This window comes from Clarias gariepinus, chromosome 27 (assembly GCF_024256425.1).
Source record: "Clarias gariepinus isolate MV-2021 ecotype Netherlands chromosome 27, CGAR_prim_01v2, whole genome shotgun sequence".
In the NCBI taxonomy this organism is placed as follows: domain Eukaryota; kingdom Metazoa; phylum Chordata; class Actinopteri; order Siluriformes; family Clariidae; genus Clarias; species Clarias gariepinus.
Window position 1 is genome coordinate 23,107,959 of NC_071126.1, and position 17,845 is coordinate 23,125,803.

Consider the following 17,845-nt stretch of genomic DNA (forward strand, 5'->3'; position numbering starts at 1 on the left):
ACGTCCTTTATAATCATTAAAGCTGTCAGTCATTTCAAAGACTCACGTTTTAAACTGAATGCTTCATTTTCATTGCATCTCTGCTGAGAGGATTTGTGCGTATGCATCATACCTTCGGTACTTTTCTTTTTGAAATATGTCAAAAGCTGTGCTTGAACTGTTCTCCTGGCCATGCTCGTGAGCTTGTGTTACAATATTGAATTCTGATTGGCTAATCGCAGTTATTATTTTGAAGATGATTACATAATACACAGCACTATTAATCTAAAGGAGATGGTAAGGAGGATGATTTCAACAGGGGGATGCCATCCTCCTCCATCCCCCCTCAAATCAAGCTTTGGGTATAGCACTAAATTTAGTATTAGAAAAAAAGTTTTTCTTTCACTGATTGGGATAGGTGAGTGGATGGATGGATGGATAGATGGATATAGATAGATACTTACATGATCCCAAAGGAAATTACGGAGGTGAGCATTTGTGAGCAGCAATATGGTTTCATGCCTAGAAAGAGTACATCAGATGCAGTATTTGTTTGAGGATGCTGGCAGAGAAGTACAGAGAAGGTAATAAAGAGTTGCATTGTGTCTTTGTAGATTTAGAGAAGGCGTACGACAGGGTGCCGAGAGAGGAGCTGTGGTATTGTATGAGGAAGTCTGGAGTGGCAGAGAAGTATGTTAGAGTGGTGCAGGACATGTATGAGAGCTGCAAGACAGTGGTGAGATGTGCTGTAGGTGTGACTAAAGAGTTCAAGGTGGAGGTGGGTCTGCACCAAGGATCAGCTCTAAGCCCCTTTTTGTTTGCTCTGGTGATGCAGGATGACAGATGAGGTTAGACAGGAGTCTCCATGGACTATGATGTTTGCAGATGACATTGTGCTTTGTAGCGAGAGCAGGGAACAGGTGGAAGAAAATTTGCAGAGGTGGAGGTATGCTCTGTAAAGCAGAGGAATGAAGGTTAGCCGCAGTAAGACAGAATACATGTGTGTAAATTAGAGAAACCCAAGAGGAACAGTGAGGATACAGTGAGCAGGGGTAAAGAAGGTGCAGGACTTTACGTACTTAGAGTCAACAGTCCAGAGCAACAGAGAGTGTGGAAAAGAGGTAAAGAGGCGGGTACAGGCAGGTTGGAATGGGTGGAGAAAAGTGTAAGGTGTGTTGTGCGATAAAAGAGTATCAGCGAGAATGAAAGAAAAGGTTTACAGGACAGTGGTGAGGCCAGCAATGCTCTACGGCTTAGAGACAATGGCACTGAAGAAAAGACACGAGGCAGAGCTGAAGATGTTGAGCTTCTCCTTGGGGGTGACAGGGATGGATAGAATCAAGAATGAGTTCATCAGAGGGACAACCCCAGTTTGATGTTTTGGAGATAATAAGTCAGAGAGACCAAATTGAGGTTGTTTGGACATGTTCAGAGGAGAGATTGTGAATATATCGGTAGAAGGTGCTGAGGTTTGAACTGCCAGGCAGGAGGTCTAGAGGAAGACCAAAGAGGAGATTTATGGATGCAGTGAGAGAGGACATGAAATTAGTTGGTGTGAGAGAAGAGGATGCAGATGATAAGGTTTGATGGAGGCAGATGATTTGATGTGGCGACCCCTGAAAGGGAACAGCCGAAAGACAAAACTATTGTAGTGAACAAACTTTTCTTTTTGCACAAAATATGTACAGTGGCTGGTCAAAGAAGAAATAAAAAAAAAATGACTCTCAAAGCACCTTTCCCTTTATGGAAGACACCAACTCCAACCTTCTGCCTGTAGGCGAACTGCAGGGGATTGAGTGCATGACTGACCTGAGGTCTAAGGAGATAAAGAGTCAGAGGTTTGAACGTTGTCTTGATGTGGGACAACAGTGCCAGACCCCTGTAATCATTAAGATCTTTTGTACTGTTTTTTTAACAGTTTAAACAAAAAACTTAACTGTTACAAAATGTGCATCTTATTTTTCAAGTGATATGTTTAGTTTTATGTCTTCTCATTCCAGCACCATGGTGAGATGCTGACATCTGGAGTAGTTACATATTATAGACTGGAATGTTTGATGTGAAACAAAAGGCAAGAGCATTGAGGGATATATTACTTTCTGTTTGGACAATGTGGTACCATCAAGGACTGTTTGCTGCTTTGCAACTAATAAACCTTGGGTCACCACTGAACTGAAGGCACTTCTTAAACAGAAGAAGAGCGTGTTCAATCCTGGGGGCAAGGAGGAGCTGAAGCAAGTACAAAGTAAGATCCCTAAGATTAGGATTAAGGAGGCTAAGGAGAGGTATGGAAAAATGTGGAGAGCAAAATGAAGCAAAGAAATAAGCAAGAATTTTAGAGACAAATGAGAAGTATTACTGGTTGATCAGTCCACTAGTGCAGTGGTTTGGACAGTGTGTATGAATTAAACAACTTTCTTTAATAGGTTTAATGAGTCTGCTCTGTCAGTTCACTGAACTCCTGGATAATTGTAGCAGCTCCCCTAGACTGTCCACTTCCTGTAAACAACACAATACTTACTGTGAGGCCACCTTCAGGTCATTCTAATTTTCCCTCTTTTCAATGAAATGTCTTCACCCAATCTACACCTTCACACCATCGTAGAATATGTCATACCCGGTCAGCATCAGCAATTGTCACTGTCTCCAAACAATAGAGACTGCATCTCACACCTTTCCTCATCACCACCCCGGACAAACAATCTTTCTATCACAAGTCGAAGAGGAGCTGTGTAAAATTATTTCGAAGAAGGCTGCTGGTCCTGATGGTGTCAGTGCTGGGTTCTAAAAGAATGTGTTGAGCAGCTGTGTGGTGTATTCCAGAGGATCTTAAGTGGGAAAGGGTTCCAGTTATATAAAAAACACTGGGTCTCATTTCAGTTCCTTAAAAAAAGGACAAGGAAAAGTCCGGAATGACTTCAGAGCAGTAGCTCTAACATTATGCATCATAAAGACCCTGAAAAGCCTGGTTCATGGATGGAAATGGCTTACAAAAAAAACAAAACGATGGGTTTGAAGTGACTTAGTTAAAGTCTAAACTTAAATCCAACTAAGATGCTGTAGCATGACCTTAAACAGACAATTTATGTAAAAAAAAAAAACCTCCAGTGTGGCTAAATTAAAACATTTCTGCATTAGAAGAGTGGGCCAAATTTCCTCCACAGTAATGTGAAACTCATTGTTAGTTATCACAAATGCTTGATTGCACTTGTCGTCACCATGGGTGCACAAGCAGTTATTAGGTTTAGAGGACAATTAGTTTTTCACATTGGGGCAGTTAGGTTTGGGCATTCCCCTTAATAAATAAAATGATCTTTTTAAAATGGAAAAAAAAATGCATTTGGTATTTACTTGGACTATCCTTGTGTAAGATTAAAATTTGTTTGATCATCTGAATGATTTAAGTCTGACATATATTTAGAAACAATGATTATGGAAGGAACCAAATACATTTTTCACAGAACTTTACTTTACCTGTGTGTCCTCCAGATGCAGTAGAGCTAGAAAAGCAAACTAGAAAAGCAAACCAGCAAAGCAGACTTTTTTTTCTATACAAGAAGTAAAAGCAGGAAAGATTAAAGCGCAGTAATAGCTCAGTGGGGTAACAACAGGGGATCTTTGTGCTCTTGTCATGCCTAGCCCAGAGAGTTAACACCTGCACCAGCTAGGTAGAGTTAGTCCCATAAATCGGGAACAAAGATAAGTTTTTTGGCATTTGGTCTCATTACATCACCACACTAAACTTGAGATGAAACACTGTGAAGTTAAACCTTTCAGTTTTAATGCAAGGAGTCTGGAAATAGTGTAGCATTAACCATGCAGGAATTACAGACACTTTTATACACACATTTCTGGGAACTCATAAATAATTAAATAAACAGATGACAAGTAGTTGCATTGCCAGGTGTGTACTGTTCCCTTTTTACTCCATGACTACTCAAGCAGATAACAGGCTTGGTGGTGGGTCTGAGTTACATTTGCATTTGGTGGTTGTTCTCTCAAACTCAAATCAAAGATGAGGTCCGAAAAAGTCTCCATGCAAGTAAAGGAGGCAATCATTCGACTGAAAAAAAAAAATCAGAGATAGAAAAAACATTGGGAGTGGCCTATACAACCAGCAAAAGAACATTCTTAAAAGAAATAATTAACTGTCAGTGTCAGAAAATGGCCTAATGACTAATGATGACTAGAAATGGTGAAAAACCCTTTCAACGTCGTCAAGTCAAGAAAGCTTATAAGGAGGTATGTAAAGATGTGCCATTTTCAAAGCCTAAAGACAGCTTTATGAAGAGGTCCAAAGCTACACATCATCTGTCAAACATGGTGGAGGCAGTAATATGGCATAAGCATGTATGGCTGCCGGTAGAACCAAGTCCCTGGGATTTATTGATGACCTGACTGTTGATAAAAGTAGCAGGACAATTCAAGTGTTTAAGGCTCACACACTCCTTAGATCCAACAAAATGCTGCAAAACTGATGCACCATTTCATACTGCAGATGAATAATGACTCAAAACATACAGTGAAAGCTACCTGAGGCAAAGAAATAGGATATTCTTCATTGGCCAAGTCAGTCAACTGATCTCAACCCGATATAGGATGCTTTTCACTTACTGAAAACTAGAGTGAGAAAGACTGACTGATCCCACAAACAAGCAGCAACTTTTCTCCTCAATTAGTGCACTGGTGACGCTGAAGATAACTTGGTCGAGTAAAACCCTTACCACACTGTGAACAGTGGTAGGGCTTTTCTGCTGTATGAGTATGCATGTGGCTTACGAGATTACGCTTGTTATTAAAATTCTTCCCACACTGTGAGCACGAAAAAGGCTTTTCTCCTGTGTGAATATGCATGTGTCTTTTGAGAATATACAGCCTATTAAAACTCTTCCCACACTGTAAACACCGATGTGGCTTATCTCCATTGTGGATACGCTGATGGACTTTTAGACTACTTTTTCTTGTAAACTTGTTCCCACACTGTGAGCATGGATATGGTGTCTCTCCTAAATGAGTGTGCTGGTGTTCTTGAAAAGTGCCTTGTTGACTAAAACGCTTTCCACAATCTGAGCACTGATATGGCTTTTCTCCAGTGTGAATGCGCTGATGTATAATGAGATTAGATTTAAATATAAACAACTTTCTACAGTACGAACACTGAAATGGTTTGTCTCCGCCATGAGTCCACTGATGTATTTTTAGGTTACCTCTTGTTGCAAACATCTTTCCACACTGTGAGCACTGGTAGGGCTTTTCTCCTGTGTGAATACGCAAGTGTACTTTTAAAGCATTTGGCTGGTTAAAACTCTTCTCACACTGTGTGCAGTGATGGGGCTTTTCTCCTGCGTGAATACGAAAGTGTTCTTTTAGACTTCTTGTTGTTGTAAGCATCTTCCCACACTGTGAGCACTGATGTTTCTTACCTAGATGAATGTGCTGGTGTCGCTGAAAACTGTGCTTTTGATTAAATCTCTTTCCACACTGTGAGCAGTGATATGGTTCATCCCCAGTGTGAATCCGTCGATGTACGATAAGTTTGCTTTTATACATAAACATCTTTTTACAGTACGAGCACTGATGGGGTTTTGGTTTTCTGTGCATATGCAGGTGTGTCCTGAGATGTACCTGTTTATTAAAGCTCTTTCCACACTCTGTGCACTGATACGGCTTTGGTCGACTGTGAGTGCGCTGATGTAGCTGGAGATTACGCTGTCGAATAAAACTCTTCCCACACAGAGAGCAGGAATAGACTTCTTTCTGCACTTGGTTATTAAAGGTCTTACTGTTGAGAGTAACAGTGGTGGATTCCTGAATAATAGAGCTTATGGTGGTGATATGGTTCTTGTCTTTTAACTCTTCTGACTGTAGCAGTCTCTTATGTTCCTCATTGTGGCATCTTCTGATGTGTTTTTGAAGGTAAATTTGAGAAGTATAGGAATATGAACACCATGGGCAGCAGAAGACTTGTACCTGGCAATCCCTCACTTCTAAAGAAGAAAAGTTTCAAGTATTAGTATTATTCATAAAAAGAGAAAATAAAGAAAAATTAATATACAGTGGGTATAAAAAATAATTACCCAGCCATGTGATGAAATCACATTTTGTTGCTTTGTAGCCGAAATAAAGGCAGTTTTTGTTTTACCCAGTTGTATTTACTCAGTAGAACCTTTAACATCCGAGTAAAGTTTTTTTTTTTTTTTTAACATGTCAGGAAAAAAAAAAACAATTCACTAATAAAAAAATACTTAATTTAGTACTTAATCAAGTAAAGCTAATCACCTTCTTAATGGCATATAAAGCACACATTTGACTTTGAAGCATTTCACTCCCTGGAGATGCAACTGAAGCAAACAAGGCAAGGCACTGTGAGAAGGTCTCCAGGTTAAATTTGTGCACGAGTCAAGAGATGGATACAAAAAGGTTTCAAAGGTTTTATCACTGACCAGAAGCACAAGTTAGTCTATTATTAAGAAGTAGAAGATATTTGGTACAACACAGACTCTCCCTGGATCAGGACGTCACTCCAAACTAAGTGAAAGAGCCATGAGGAAACTAATCAGAGAGATTATAAAGAGGCCTACGGCAATTCTGAAGCATTTGCATAAATTTATGGCAAAGAGTGGGCAATATCTCAAATTCTCTACAAACCTGGCTTGTATGGGAGGGTTGCAATAAAAAGCCACCCCTTAAAAAAGGTCACATGCAGTCAAGACTACACAAAAACACAGGTGGTCAGATGAGACTAAAATTTAATTATGTGGCCATAACACGAAACGATATTTCTGGCGAAAAAACTATACAGCTTACCATCCAAATAACACCATTTCAACAGTAAAGCATGGAGGTGGTAATGTCCTGTTATGAAGTGTTTCTCAGCAGCAAGGATTGGAGCACTTGTTAGGATGTAAGAAAATTGGATGGGGCAAAATACTGTCTTGAGGAATTCTTGAGGAATGTCAGAAAGTTGTCAATGGGAGGATGATCCTGGAAAAGATATTACCGCAGCAGCTATGTTAATTGTCATACTCAACCTGTATCAGTCAGAACTTAAGCCTCATCACAGCAAAGAGACCGCAATTGTTAAAATAGTAAATGACTCCTGATCAGCATCTCTTCGCTTGTGTCACTGCATGGGCTCACAGTGAAATTTCATATTGATTTTAAAATGCTACTTTTGACCCATAAAGCATTAAATGGTCTTGCTATGTGAACTGCTAGGCTCTTACAATCCACCATGCCTACTCAGATCAAAGGGTCATGCTGCTGCTCAGTACCCCGTATTATGAAATCTACAGCAATGGTGGAACCTTTTCTTACAACTCCCCAGCTATGGAATAACCTTCCAATTAATGTTTGGGGCTCAGACACAGTCTTATTTATTTAGCCAAGCTTTTTGATTTTCCTTAGGTAAAGAATCAGTTCTGGGAGACTCGTGGTCAAAGAGTATTAACTATCTAAGATGGCGCTGGTGAGGTTGGCTGCCGTCACGACGTCTTGTGTCGTCCTTTTTACCATCCTCGGAAGTTCACATCGGTCATAGTCGCCATTTATATTTCACCACAAGCGGACACGGTCACTGCGTTAAGCGAGCTGCATGAGGCACTTACACAGCACCAGACACCGGGACTTATTGTGGCGGAGAAGTTTAACATTGCCAACCTCAAACGCGCAGCGCCGAACTTTTTCAGCACATCACCTGCCCCATCAGGGGAGAGAGGACACTGGACTACGGCTACATTACAGTCAAGGACGGCTACAAGGCACAATCTCATCAACCGTTTGGGAAATCCGACCATGCCACCATCTGCCCCATGGCAAAATATAAACAAGGGCTTAAACAGGAAGTTCCCGTCCAGAGGGAGGTCACGATGTACGGACCAATCTGTGGCCGCCTTACAGGACGCATTCATCCTTTATGCATTTCACTGCATATCGTACTGTGTATGACTGTGAATGTGACAAATAAGATATTAATTTGAAATTTTTTATATATTTATTTAATATATTATGGTGAACTGGTATGTTCAGATACCGTCTTCCCCACTTTCATTTATCACTCAGGTTTATTGACGGTGGAGTGCTGCTCCATAGCTGCCAGTGATCCAGCCCCCTTTGCTCTCGAGACCTGTCAGACTCATTCTGGTGCCCCGTTTCTGGTTGGTGATTTCGTCACATGGACGCCCTGTCTGGTGACTAGGGACTTCACTTTACCATGAAGTTTGGTTGTCTGGTTCCTCTCAAGGTTTCTTCCTATTGCTACCTCAGGGAGATTTTCTTTGCCATCAGATACAATCTGATCACTTTGATTCACACACTCTTTCTCACATTTCATACATAATTCCATAATTTTCCTTTGATTTCCTTTCCACTGGAAAGCTGCTTTGCGACAAATGACCATTGCTAAAAGCATTATACAAATAAAATTTAATTGAACTGAAGAAAGCTTACCTTTCAACATGAAAATAACCCAAAACAAAAAGAAATACTGAGCACACAGTGGTTGAAGGAGAAAAAGGTAAATGTTCTTATACATTGCTTTACCTTATTGAGTCCAAGTCTGTGTAAACTGCTAAATTACACATGGTATTTAGCATGGAATTGGGTGAGGTTTACAAACTGCTGGGATTAGACAAAGAAATACTTATTAGTTTTAGGAGGGGTAAGTTTTTTTTTTTTTTTTTTACAAAATTACTGATTGTTTTTTTTTCCCCTGACATGTTGGTGTTTTATTTTCAATTGGATGTCAAAAGTTGCACTGAGTAAATGCAGCTGGATGAAAGAAAAGCAAGGATGTTGCCTTTTCAGGCTACAAAGCAACAAAACCTGATTTATATAAAGGGAGGGTAATTCTGTTCCTTACCCCTTGTAAAAAGGCTTTAGAAATTGTACAGTAGATGATGAGAGGGAACGATATAATTATAACTCTGGACGTACATTGTGGGCAGGACTTCAAATTAATATAAATTATTAAGTACCATTGGCTCCTAAACGTAAAATACTTCTCCTTGGATAACACTACCCATGCTAAGTCACATCACACACGGTATTTAGCATGGCATTAGGCGAGGTTTGCAAACTGCTGGGATTAGACAAAGAAAAACAAATTGAGTGTAGGGGCCTCCGAGTGGTGCAGTGGTACAGTGCTCGCCCTATCAACCCGGAGATCGCTGGTTCGGTCATGGGTGATGTTGTAACCTCTTACAGCCGGAGGTCTCGAGAGAGCTAAATTGGCCGAGCTCTCTCAGCGGGAAGGGATGAGAGGTATTTAGTGCTCCGGCATTAATCACGGCTCTACACCATCCTCGTGCACACAGAGGAAGCGGATGACGCTGTCCCCCGAGTGCGTTACACCGCCTCCAACAGTGTGTGAGCGAGCAGTTTAAAAAAAAAAAAAAAAAAAAAAGAGAGGTTGGCTGGTATTACATGGTTCGGAGGAAACACGAAAACTCTATTCTGTTGTTCACTCAACTGTTTGTCGGAGTGTGCATCAAAGTACATTCACTGTGGACAGGGCAAAAGGTACGGCAGGGCTCGGTTTGTTGATGAAAATTAATGTGTAACAGTTGAGTAATATACACTGCCTGGCCAAAAAAGTGGATATTTCAAAAGGATAAAATTATTTGGGCTGCATCAAGCAAAGAAAACATAAATGTCAATATCAGTCCATTATACCACACAGTAATGTGTATGAGTGTTACAGTGTCGGTGTTACTTTTATTGCTGTACAGAGGTAATCTTCATCTTCAGAATCTTCCTTTTTTATATACTTTATTTTAAATCCTTCGTTCTGTTCATCTATATTTTCCACGGAGTTTGATGTTCTACCACCTGAAATCCCACAATATATCTTTAAATACTTTCAGCTTAAGTACAACTATGACAAACAACATAAAATAGTGAGGAACCAAGTGTTGAAAACAAATATCCAGTTAATATTACAGTAAGTTATTAAGGCCAGTCTAGACAGTAATAAATCATGCGGTCTTACAGAACGTCTCTTCTTCTTTAGGTTCTTCCTTTTTTACTTGATTCTGTTGGTCCACAGGTGTGATGTGTCCCACAGAGTCTGACAGAGCTTCAGCTGAAATTGATTTAAATTTAAATCATGGCATATCCTAAACATGATACAAAAATAAAATGTAATAAGTCAGTGATGCAGTTGATTCATGAATTAGGTTTAGACTACAAATGATTACTGAACGACAGATTGGACTGTAATGTGTTCTGCTGACTTACAGAGGTAGTCTTCATCTTCACTTTCTTCCTTCTTTACATTCTTCTGAAGGTCCACAGGGGTGATGTGTTCCACAGAGGCTCCACCTGAAGCCTGACAAGTTTCTGTCTGCACGTCCCCACAAAGCTAACGAGAAAAAAAAACAATAATAATACTTACTTACAAAAGAAAATCATCATCTCACATCGATCTGTCACTCACTGAGGAAATGATAACTTTAATAAGCTGATTAAGAGAAGAAGGTGAATCTCTTCATATTAAAGATATGAGTTTAATTCCACACATATGATTAATGGTTACCTGTGAGCCAGCAGGACCAGGAGTGCATGGAGGTGTTTTAGAGGAACACAGTCCAACCTCTGCTGATTCCATTATAAGGTCTTCTGAGGTCTAAAGGGTCGTGTTTCTGGAAAAGGAGGATCTGATCAAACACCAGAACCCATTGTAAACACACACACACACACACACACACACACTTCATAGAGAATTCATACACACACTTCAGTTAGTTTAACTTAGCTCAGGGTTTAAAGTACACTGTAGTGAACTCTCTCAAATATATTACCACAATATCAGGTTTATGTTTTTAAGTCAAACACATCTGTTAATAAACCCAGTCAGGAATATTTAAAGTAAATAATTACCTCAGTGAGAAAACTCAGGACAAACATCACGCGCGAATTCTCTTCTTCTTCTTCTCGTTGGTTTTTAACGGCGGCTGACACCAACTTTAATAGGTGCATTACCTCCACCTTCTGCTCCGGAGTGTGGAACAGTCTCACATTCTATTTATCAGACCCGTTTCTTTAATAAAATTGAAGAAGATTTTACTATTTACTTCACTCGCCCATTTTATTAAAACCTTAAGATCCACCTCCTGATTTATGTTCTTTCTTATTTCCTTCATCATTGTTTCTCTTTCTTGTTCATACTTCCTACAAACAAGGAATACATGAGTTATTGTTTCTTCAACATTGCAGTGATCACAGTCCATTTGGTTGTTTCCCTGTTATTTTAAGTGTGCTATTTAAATTTGTGTGCCCTAATACTATTCTGTTGAAGATAACCTCTTCTTTCCTTGATTTACCTATATACTTTATGTTTTGATTTACCTTGTTTATTAAACTGTAAAGGAATCCACCCTTTATTTCATTATTCCACTTTACTTGCCATTCTTCAACCACTTTACTCCATATTAAAACCTTAATCTCTGATTTGCTTAATGGCATTTGTATCTCTATTGTTTCTTTCTGTAAAGTTTGTTTTGCTAATTTGTCCACTTCTTCATTTCCCCTTATCCCTACGTGTGCTGGAACCCACATGAAACTGATTGATGTGCCTTTTTGAACAATTCTTGAATATATGTGTAGGATATTAAAAAGAATATCTTGATGAGTAGATTTAAAGGATCTCAAGCTCTTTAAAACTGAAGCGGAGTCTGAACAAATTAAAACCTTGTCAAAGTTTTTCCCCTCTGCCCACTGTAATGCCAAAAGCATTCCTATCATTTCTACAGTATAAACTGCCAAATGATTTGATGTTCTCTTTGCTTCACTGATCCACTGATTGACCGTAACTTGGGCTAAACGTGCGAATTCTCTTCCTCTGTTGTGCGTTAAAGTAGGGTTTAATGTTACATATTGTGTAATATACATACATGTATACATATTGTGGCGTAGGCGGGGCTTCGGCTGGCGACCATCATGCCTTGCGGGAGGAGTTGCTGTGTGTTCACCCTGTTGGGGAAGGGTGTTTGGGTTAGTGGCTTCGGCCAGGTTGCTGTGTTAGAGTGTGTGACCTGTTGAGTGTGCTCTGGTTCATGTTTAGGCTGAATTGGTGGTTATTGAGTGACTGACTCCATCACACCCTAAAACTGTGTTCTTGATCAGGCAAGGGCTATGGCAATTTCAGCGCATGCCTTTCAGCCTATGTAATGCTCCAGCTACCTTTGAATAGTTGATGGATTAACTGCTGGCAGATATCTCTTGCAGCCGTTGTGTGGTCTACCTGGATGATTTGCTGGTGCACAGGAAGGAGTTTGAAGGCATGCTAGCTAACCTACGAGAGGTATTTCTGGCTATCCGGCGGGCGAACTTGCGGCCTAATCCCAAGAAGTGCCAGCTGTTGTGGCAAGAGACCGTTTTTCTGGGGCACATAATTAGTGCCCAAGGGATTGCTACCAATCCAGCGAAAATCGCTGCGGTACAGAATTGTCCCGAACCGATAAATGTGTCGCAGCTATGCACCTTTCTCGGGTTAGCTTTTTATTCAATTCAATTCAATTTTATTTGTATAGCGCTTTTAGCAATTGTCATTGCAGCTTTACACAATCAAAAGAATTATTTAAGTTTGTATGAAATGTGAATTTGTATGAATCAAAATGGTCAGTTTGTCCCTGGTGAGCAAGCCGAGGGCGACAGTGGCAAGGAAAAACTCCTGAGAAGAAAACCTGAGATGGTAATAGGAAGAAACCTTGAGAGGAACCAGACTCAACAGCCCATCCTCATTTGAGAGAAACAGAAATCAGTAAATGATCTGCATTTATACAGTGTGTTAGGTGGCAGGCATGTCAGCTATAATAGCTGATGTTAATTGATGTTAATATGGAGTCCAGGTAGTTATTGAAGACCCAGGTAGACTTGTAAGAAGTTCCAGTCATGAACTATCAAACTGTCAAGTCCCCAGAGAAACAGCTGCCAACACCAGTCGAGGCCAGAACCATCTTCTAGGTAGAGAGAATCATCCCCAGACACCAGACGCATCCCAAAGAGACACACGGGGCATCCATGTGACGAGATCTCCAACCAGAAGCGGGACACCAGGATGGGTCAGACAGGTCCGGAGGGCAGAGGGAGTCTGGATCACTGGCAGCTCAGGAACGACATGTGTAGCTCGACAGAGAGAGAGAAAGAGTGAAAGGGGGAGACAGGGGGAGAGAGGAAAGAGAAAGAGGGGGAGAAAGAGAAGAAGAGGAGAGATGGCAGTTAGGTATGGTCACAGTCACACAATGTATAATGTGAATGTATATTAACTGTAGAGTGCAAGCAGAGACTCCGGCAGGACTAACTATGACAGCATAACTAAAAGGGAGGAGCCAGAGGGAAACACAAACATGAGGGCTTCCTGAGATGTAAAGCAAACAATCACCTCACCGTCAGCAAACCTGAGTGATCAATGAGAGTGAGGAAGACAGCATCCAAACATATCAGTTCACCATAATACTCTACGTCCATGAGTCCCCCAGATCTGCTCCTTTACCTAAGGCTAATCTATTTATAAAAATGCTTGGCTAAATAAATAGATTTTTAGCCTGGACTTAAACACTGAGACTGTCATATTGGCCTGTAATTGGACAGCTGACAGGGATCGAGGTCAGGGTTCTTAATTATTGGTTTGATAACTGCTAATTTAAAAGATTTTGGAACATATCCAATGCTGAGTGAAGAATTAATTATTCTCAACAGGGGTTCTATTATTGCTGGTACTATCTGTTTAAGAAAATGTGTCGGTACAGGATCTAATATACAGGTTGATGAATTTGCAGAAGAGATGAGTGAAATTAGTTCATTCTCTTCAAGGAGAGTAAAGTATTTTAGGTTCTGATCTGACATGGCTAGATTAACATCTGCATCAATTACATTGTTCGGTTTTAAAGCCTCAATTTTATGCCTAATATTTACAATTTTATTATTAAGATAAATAAAAGAGATTACTGATAAAACTCTGTTTGGTAGTTGATGTGAATGTACGTTTTATACGGTAGCGCGGCGCTGTGTGTACATTATTACTGTGACACACTTAAATTGAGACAAGATAGTGATCTGAGATAACTTCAGATAGTGGAATTGTGAATAAATTTCTTATACTTAATCCGAATAATATTATTGAATCTAAAGTGTGACCTGCTTTATGAGTGGGTCCTACTACACACTGATTTACTCCCACCGAGTCCAGTATGGACATAAATGCAGTTCTCAGAGGGTCTTTTGGATTCTCAAAATGAATATTAAAATCTCCAGCAATTAACACTTTGTCTACAGAAACGACTAGGTTTGAGAGGAAATCTGCAAATTCACTAAGAAATTCAGAGTACGGCCCTGGAGGTCTGTAAATGACAATTAAAGGAATCGACTAAGCTGACTTAATATAGTTAAATACACTTATGTTACTATAAAGAATTTTAAATAAATAAAAATTGTGTCCGTGTTTTTGTACAATAGTCAAATTATCATTGTGAATAACTGCGACGCCTCCTCCTCTACCAGTTAACCGAGGCTGGTGTATGTAGCTGTATCCAGGAGGACTAGCTTCATTTAGAGCTACATACTCGTCCTGTTTAATCCAGGTTTCTGTTAAACAGAGTATATCAAATTTCTGATCTGTGATAATTTCATTAACTATAACTGCTTTAGATGCGAGAGATCTAATATTTAACAGTCCTAGCTTCAGATCAGAGGTGCCGGCTGCGCATTAAGTGTGATCTAAGTTTGTGGTCTTTATGTTAATTAAATTATTAAAACAGACATTCTGAATCTTTTTACATTTTTGCTTAGCTCAGGGAACAGACACAGTCTCAATATGATGAACCCTGAGTGACGACTCTATGCAGCTAGCAGACGGTTGGTTTAGCCTGTCTGTCTGCTCCCTGGCCTGGGCTCTGGATTGTCACCGATTAACTAGGCCTCTTCTAAGACTATGAGCTATACTACAAGAAATGAGATCAGCACCTTCCCGACACCGTCCTGCCCTAAAAGGCCAGTTTTGCCCTCAAAGGTCTTTCAATTATCTATGAAGCCCACGTTGTTTTCGGAGCACCACCTGGACATCCAGCGGTTCAGCGACCATAACCTGCTGTAAGCTATCTCGCCACGTCTCATTGGGATGGGACCAGAGCATATTACTTCATCGGACATCGCCTTCACTAATTTAAACACCTCTATAAAGTTATTCTTACTAACCTCTGTCGTCACCCACTCGCCTCACTGTGAGGGCTCTAATGCCGGAGTCGGGGGCTGGTTATCTCCGCCTGCGGCACCCAGACTGTCCGCTACATGAATAACGCTGCTCTCACACTCTCTAACCCTCTCTAAAGTAGTGCAACTACTGCAACTCACTCCTGGCAGGCCTGCCTTTGTCCACGATTCGTCCTCTGCAACTGATCCAGAATGCAGCAGCACGACTCGTTTTTAACCTTCCCAAGTTCTCCCACACCACCCCACTCCTCCGCTCCCTGCACTGGCTTCCTGTAGCTGCCCGCATCAAATTCAAAACACTGATGCTTGCCTACAAAGCTAAAAATGGCCCAGCACCCACTTACCTCTCTGCGCTAATTACACCACGCACTGCACCACGTTCCCTCCGATCCTCCAGCACTGCTCGCCTCATCCCACCATCTCTCAGGGATCGAGGGCGGCATTCATCCAGGCTCTTTTCTGTTCTGGCACCTAGGTGGTGGAATGAACTTCCTCTAGATGTCCGTACATCAGATACTTTGACTATCTTTAAACGACGACTCAAGACTCATCTGTTTCTCCAGTACTTGGACTAAACCCCCCCCCCCAAAAAAAAAAAAAAAACGAAAAAACTTCAGATGTGTTGGACTAATGGTACTTAGTTATTAACCTAGTTAACCCAGTGTAAGTATGTATCCAATGTTGTAAACATTAAAGCACCTTTTGTAAGTCGCTCTGGATAAGATGTAAATTTAAATGTAATTAGATTTAAATGTAAATGTAAAGTCTGGATGCGCTCCTCTAAAGCTGATATCTTCTCCGTCAGAGTGCTCACTAACACACACCTATCACAAATAAAATTACCACTAACGACGGAGGAGGAATGTCTAAACATCCTGCACTCTACACACTGAACAAGCTGAATATTATCCATTATATCGTACCTGAATCGGATTTTAGTTGTTTGAAGCTGAATTCCGTTTGTTGTTTTTAGACGAAGAAACTTGCGCATTCTTCTAAAAACACAGAAAAAGGCGAGGCCAAATAGTATGAAGATGGAAAAACTAGTTGCTATTAACATTATTATTGTATAAATGAAAAAGCTATGTAATTTAAACGCTGATACAAAAACCTTTAATGGAATCATGATTTCTGCACTCTACCAGATAATCATGAAAGAGAATGTCTGGCCATCAGTTTATGACCTTAAGCTCACGCACATTTGGGTTATGTTTAACAGTGAGCCGATACATATGAGCCATTACCTCTAAATGGCTAAAAAAAAATGGTTTTGGAACAGACTAGACAAAGTCCGAACTTAAATTCGATTGACATGCTGTGACATGACTTAAACAGGCTGTTTATGCCCCAAAACCCTCCAATGTGGCTGAATTAAAATAATTCTGCAAAGAAAAGTGAGCCAAAAGTCCTCTACAGCAATGTAAAAGACTCATTGTAAGTTATCACGAATGCTTGATTGTACTTCTTGTTGCCAACGATGGAATTATTAAATATTTAAATTATTATTTGGGGGCAATTCCTTTTTTTTTTCACAAAGGGCCAGGCAGGTTTGGCCAGGCATGTTTCGGGTTATCTTTATGTAACATTAAAATTTCTTTGATGATCTGAATTATTTAATTGTGACAAATATGCACTAAAGTCTGGCTAGCCCACTACTAAAATCAGCAAGCGGCCTCAAGTAAATTCTGCTCATGGTCAACTACGCCACCTGGTATCTTGATGCAGTCCCACTAAGAAAATTGACCCGAAAAACATCACCAAGGAGCTGGAGCTTGCCTGCCTGAGGAGATCCTGACCTATCAAGTTATGCCTATTACATCTTGTTTAATAATGTATCTGTTGCAGGTTAAGCACCTTGGCACTTTAGTGTATCATCCCCAAACAGACAGTCTGGTAGAGCACTTTAATTAGACATTAAAGAGGATGCCTTCTGAGGGCTAGCAAGTTATTACTATTGGCAGCACCACTCTCTGGTTTCCTTAGGAAGGGCATTTTAGCTTCTAAAAACCCACCTGACCAGCTCCCCATCCTCCACAACCCTGAATTCAACATGGCACACACCATGCCCTTTTCTCATCCCGGACAAGTTTGAAGCTGAGGTGAGGTGTTGTGACCATGGGCTTACAGCCAATGTCTCTTACCTTGTAGAGACTCCTCACTTGACTGGAAAAGTGAGATCAAGGGAACCCGTTCATCACCACAGGCTGCTCCACAGCTTGTTCAGGAGGGTTTGGTGACACCTCAACCAGTCTGGGCTGGTAGCGCATAGCTCTCAACCATCCTGTGGTCATCTGTACATTAGTATGGTGAGTAGCTGCTTTAAAACACAAGACTTACATCTTTTTTGTGTCTGTGTGCCTCCAGAGTCTGACCATGCTGAAAACGTGAGGAAGGGTCAGCGCCAGGCCCGTTCAGGCTCCATCATCTGCAACCATCCCCTGCTTCAAGAGGTCTGCTTTCAACCACAAAAGCAAAGGAACTGCACTCTCTTCTTCCTGTCTCTAACCTCCCCTCCCCTCATCAACATTTGATTTAAATAAAAGAGCACCCTCTCTAAAGCATTGTCTTTCTGTGTGTGTGTTCAATTTGCCCAGCACAAGGCTTTACAAAATACAAAATGATTCATGTCATGAGGTTATCAGTGAGGTCAAGTGTTGGG

At 40.6% G+C, this 17,845-nt stretch overlaps 2 protein-coding genes across 2 annotated transcripts in view; both read right to left on the reverse strand.

Moving 5' to 3' along the window:
* The window catches only part of LOC128514789 (zinc finger protein 501-like), a 66,120-nt gene that overhangs the window by 21,900 nt on the left and 26,375 nt on the right, over positions 1–17,845 (reverse strand). The gene's annotated exons all lie outside the window — the stretch shown is intronic.
* LOC128514802 (zinc finger protein 79-like) lies at positions 3,780–10,598 on the reverse strand. The gene is made up of 5 exons (XM_053488680.1): positions 10,514–10,598; positions 10,216–10,339; positions 9,968–10,094; positions 9,692–9,807; positions 3,780–5,966 (listed from the first exon to the last, which is right to left on the reverse strand). Exon 5 carries the CDS (start codon positions 5,578–5,580, stop codon positions 4,651–4,653), a length of 930 nt encoding a protein of 309 aa, XP_053344655.1. The 5' UTR covers positions 5,581–5,966; positions 9,692–9,807; positions 9,968–10,094; positions 10,216–10,339; positions 10,514–10,598; the 3' UTR covers positions 3,780–4,650.

What these genes read in the sequence shown, in the direction of transcription:
- LOC128514802 (XM_053488680.1), bottom strand. Translation starts at nt 5,580, where the DNA reads ATGCACAGAAAACCAAAACCCCATCAGTGCTCGTACTGTAAAAAGATG.